The sequence below is a fragment of the Schistocerca gregaria genome, chromosome 4 (assembly GCF_023897955.1).
Source record: "Schistocerca gregaria isolate iqSchGreg1 chromosome 4, iqSchGreg1.2, whole genome shotgun sequence".
NCBI lineage: Eukaryota > Metazoa > Arthropoda > Insecta > Orthoptera > Acrididae > Schistocerca > Schistocerca gregaria.
In genome coordinates, this window is record NC_064923.1 from 774879209 (window position 1) to 774883848 (window position 4640).

The following is a 4640-nucleotide window of genomic DNA, read 5'->3' on the forward strand; positions in this document are numbered from 1 at the left end:
ATGAAGAGGGGCAGCCAGATAAAGAGGGGTAGCCAGATGAAGAGGGGTAGCCAGAGGAAGAGGGGTAGCCAGAGGAAGAGGGGTAGCCAGATGAAGAGGGGTAGCCAGATGAAGAGGGGTAGCCAGATGAAGAGGGGTAGCCAGATGAAGAGGGGTAGCCAGATGAAGAGGGATAGCCAGATGAAGAGGGGCAGCCAGATGAAGAGGGGCAGCCAGAGGAAGAGGGGTAGCCAGATGAAGAAGGGTAGCCAGATGAAGAGGGGTAGCCAGATGAAGAGGGGTAGCCAGAGGAAGAGGGGTAGCCAGAGGAAGAGGGGTAGCCAGAGGAAGAGTGCTAGCCAGATGAAGAGGGGTAGCCAGATGAAGAGGGGCAGCCAGATGAAGAAGGGCAGCCAGAGGAAGAGGGGCAGCCAGATGAAGAGGGGTAGCCAGATGAAGAGGGGAAGCCAGATGAAGAGGGGTAGCCAGATGAAGAGGGGTAGCCAGATGAAGAGGGTTAGCCAGATGAAGAGGGGTAGCCAGATGAATAGGGGTAGCCAGAGGAAGAGGGTCAGCCAGAGGAAGAGGGGCAGCCAGATGAAGAGGGGTAGCCAGAGGAAGAAGGGTAACCAGATGAAGAGGGGTAGCCAGATGAAGAGGGGTAGCCAGATGAAGAGGGGTAGCCAGACGAAGAAGGGCAGCCAGATGAAGAAGGGCAGCCAGATGAAGAGGGTCAGAGAGACGAAGAGGGGCAGCCAGATGAAGAGGGGTAGCCAGATGAAGAGGGGTAGCCAGATGAAGAGGGGTAGCCAGAGGATGAGGGGCAGCCAGAGGAAGAGGGGCAGCCAGATGAAGAGGGGTAGCCAGAGGAAGAAGGGTAACCAGATGAAGAGGGGTAGCCAGATGAAGAGGGGTAGCCAGATGAAGAGGGGCAGCCAGATGAAGTGGGGTAGCCAGATGAAGAGGGGTAGCCAGAAGAAGAGGGGTAGCCAGATGAAGAGGGATAGCCAGATGAAGAGGGGCAGCCAGATGAAGAGGGGCAGCCAGAGGAAGAGGGGTAGCCAGATGAAGAAGGGTAGCCAGATGAAGAGGGGTAGCCAGATGAAGAGGGGTAGCCAGATGAAGAGGGGTAGCCAGATGAAGAGGGGTAGCCAGATGAAGAGGGGTAGCCAGAGGAAGAGGGGTAGCCAGATGAAGAGGGGTAGCCAGATGAAGAGGGGTAGCCAGATGAAGAGGGGTAGCCAGAGGAAGAGGGGTAGCCAGAGGAAGAGGGGTAGCCAGAGGAAGAGTGCTAGCCAGATGAAGAGGGGTAGCCAGATGAAGAGGGGCAGCCAGATGAAGAGGGGCAGCCAGAGGAAGAGGGGCAGCCAGATGAAGAGGGGTAGCCAGGTGAAGAGGGGAAGCCAGATGAAGAGGGGTAGCCAGATGAAGAGGGGTAGCCAGATGAAGAGGGTTAGCCAGATGAAGAGGGGTAGCCAGATGAATAGGGGTAGCCAGAGGAAGAGGGGCAGCCAGAGGAAGAGGGGCAGCCAGATGAAGAGGGGTAGCCAGAGGAAGAAGGGTAACCAGATGAAGAGGGGTAGCCAGATGAAGAGGGGTAGCCAGATGAAGAGGGGTAGCCAGACTAAGAAGGGCAGCCAGATGAAGAAGGGCAGCCAGATGAAGAGGGGCAGAGAGACGAAGAGGGGCAGCCAGATGAAGAGGGGTAGCCAGATGAAGAGGGTTAGCCAGATGAAGAGGGGTAGCCAGAGGATGAGGGGCAGCCAGAGGAAGAGGGGCAGCCAGATGAAGAGGGGTAGCCAGAGGAAGAAGGGTAACCAGATGAAGAGGGGTAGCCAGATGAAGAGGGGTAGCCAGATGAAGAGGGGCAGCCAGATGAAGTGGGGTAGCCAGATGAAGAGGGGCAGCCAGATGAAGAGGGGCAGCCAGAGGAAGAGGGGCAGCCAGAGGAAGAGGGGCAGCCAGAGGAAGAGGGGTAGCCTGATGAAGAGGGGTAGCCAGATGAAGAGGGGTAGCCAGATGAAGAGGGGTAGCCATATGAAGAGGGGTAGCCAGATGAAGAGGGCAGCCAGAGGAAGAGGGGCAGCCAGATGAAGAGGGGTAGGCAGATGAAGAGGGGTAGCCAGAGGAAGAGGGGTAGCCAGAGGAAGAGGGGTAGCCAGAGGAAGAGTGCTAGCCAGATGAAGAGGGGTAGCCAGATGAAGAGGGGCAGCCAGATGAAGAGGGGCAGCCAGAGGAAGAGGGGCAGCCAGATGAAGAGGGGTAGCCAGATGAAGAGGGGAAGCCAGATGAAGAGGGGTAGCCAGATGAAGAGGGGTAGCCAGATGAAGAGGGGTAGCCAGATGAAGAGGGGCAGCCAGATGAAGAGGGGCAGCCAGAGGAAGAGGGGCAGCCAGATGAAGAGGGGTAGCCAGATGAAGAGGGGAAGCCAGATGAAGAGGGGCAGCCAGATGAAGAGAGGTAGCCAGAGGAAGAAGGGTAACCAGATGAGGAGGGGTAGCCAGATGAAGAGGGGTAGCCAGACGAAGAAGGGCAGCCAGATGAAGAGGGGCAGCCAGATGAAGAGGGGCAGAGAGACGAAGAGGGGCAGCCAGATGAAGAGGGGCAGCCAGATGAAGAGGGGTAGCCAGATGAAGAGGGGTAGCCAGAGGATGAGGGGCAGCCAGAGGAAGAGGGACAGCCAGATGAAGAGGGGTAGCCAGAGGAAGAAGGGTAACCAGATGAAGAGGGGTAGCCAGATGAAGAGGGGTAGCCAGATGAAGATGGGTAGCCAGATGAAGAAGGGTAGCCAGATGAAGAGGGGTAGCCAGATGAAGATGGGTAGCCAGATGAAGAAGGGCAGCCAGATGAAGAGGGGCAGCCAGATGAAGAGGGGTAGCCAGATGAAGAGGGGTAGCCAGATGAAGAGGGGTAGCCAGATGAAGAGGGGTAGCTAGATGAAGAGGGGCAGCCAGATAAAGAGGGGTAGCCAGATGAAGAGGGGTAGCCAGAGGAAGAGGGGTAGCCAGAGGAAGAGGGGTAGCCAGATGAAGAGGCGTAGCCAGATGAAGAGGGGTAGCCAGATGAAGAGGGGTAGCCAGATGAAGAGGGGTAGCCAGATGAAGAGGGATAGCCAGATGAAGAGGGGCAGCCAGATGAAGAGGGGCAGCCAGAGGAAGAGGGGTAGCCAGATGAAGAAGGGTAGCCAGATGAAGAGGGGTAGCCAGATGAAGAGGGGTAGCCAGATGAAGAGGGGTAGCCAGATGAAGAGGGGTAGCCAGATGAAGAGGGGTAGCCAGAGGAAGAGGGGTAGCCAGATGAAGAGGGGTAGCCAGATGAAGAGGGGTAGGCAGATGAAGAGGGGTAGCCAGAGGAAGAGGGGTAGCCAGAGGAAGAGGGGTAGCCAGAGGAAGAGTGCTAGCCAGATGAAGAGGGGTAGCCAGATGAAGAGGGGCAGCCAGATGAAGAGGGGCAGCCAGAGGAAGAGGGGCAGCCAGATGAAGAGGGGTAGCCAGATGAATAGGGGAAGCCAGATGAAGAGGGGTAGCCAGATGAAGAGGGGTAGCCAGATGAAGAGGGTTAGCCAGATGAAGAGGGGTAGCCAGATGAAGAGGGGTAGCCAGAGGAAGAGGGGCAGCCCCAGCGCATGGTCCAGATCGACTGTGTGTCTGGGAAGTCCATGTTGACTCTGGTTCGAGGACTGCGCTTTGTGTGGATGAAGGAGGCGTGTATGCCGGTAGTGCAAGGGATGGTGCACGTTGTGAAACCATAATGGCAGACATGTCACAGTTCATGTAGAAATTAATAGTCGCCAGAGGAATCACGATACCTCAAAAATAAACACGTACTTTACCACTATTTGCATGACGATTCTGATGGTGTAATCAGATTTTCAATATCTTTATTAGTTTAAAGTTTATTATCTGACTAAATTATACAACTAACACCCAGCAACGAATTTCCAAAATCTAAACAGTTAATCCGATTTTGTCGATCGACATGTCTTTAGAAAGCTTTCAGTGTAAACCCAAATTGCTGTCAATTGCAGGTATGTAACTTGAATAGTACATGAGTTGTTGGAGGTCAAAATGGCCGATTACTATTGATCGCGTAAGGCCATAAGTACTCTACAGTTACACGAAAAAACGGTAGCAGCATGCTTATAAATATATTTCTTCGTCTATGTTTTTGGTTATATCCGATATATGCTATTCATGAAGAAATTGGTTAAATATTTACTGTCTTTTAGAAGGCAAAGCGACATTATGCTATTCGCTGACTTCTGTTCTATTCCTTTAATATACAGGGCGCTACAAAAAGGTATGGCCAAACTTTCAGGAAACATTCCTCACACACAAATAAACAAAAGATGTTATGTGGACATGTGTCCGGAAACGCTTAATTTCCATGTTAGAGCTCATTTTAGTTTCGTCAGTATGTACTGTACATCCTCGATTCACCGCCAGTTGGCCCAATTGAAGGAAGGTATTGTTGACTTCGGTGCTTGTGTTTACATGCGACTCATTGCTCTACAGTACTAGCACCAAGCACATCAGTACGTAGCATCAACAGGGTTGTGTTCATCACGAACGTGGTTTTGGAGTCAGTGCAATGTTTACAAATGCGGAGTTGACAGATGCCCATTTGATGTATGGATTAGCAAGGGGCAATAGCCGTGACGC

At 53.4% G+C, this 4640-nt stretch overlaps 1 protein-coding gene across 1 annotated transcript; it reads left to right on the plus strand.

The window, feature by feature from the left end:
• The first annotated feature begins 2087 nt into the window (after positions 1-2087).
• Positions 2088-2915, plus strand: LOC126267931 (cylicin-2-like). Its single transcript, XM_049973241.1, has one exon. It carries the CDS (start codon positions 2088-2090, stop codon positions 2913-2915), a length of 828 nt encoding a protein of 275 aa, XP_049829198.1.
• The last annotated feature ends 1725 nt before the right edge of the window (positions 2916-4640 follow it).

Coding starts and splice junctions, on each gene's coding strand:
- LOC126267931 (XM_049973241.1), top strand. CDS start 2,088: ATGAAGAGGGGTAGCCAGAGGAAGAGGGGTAGCCAGAGGAAGAGGGGT.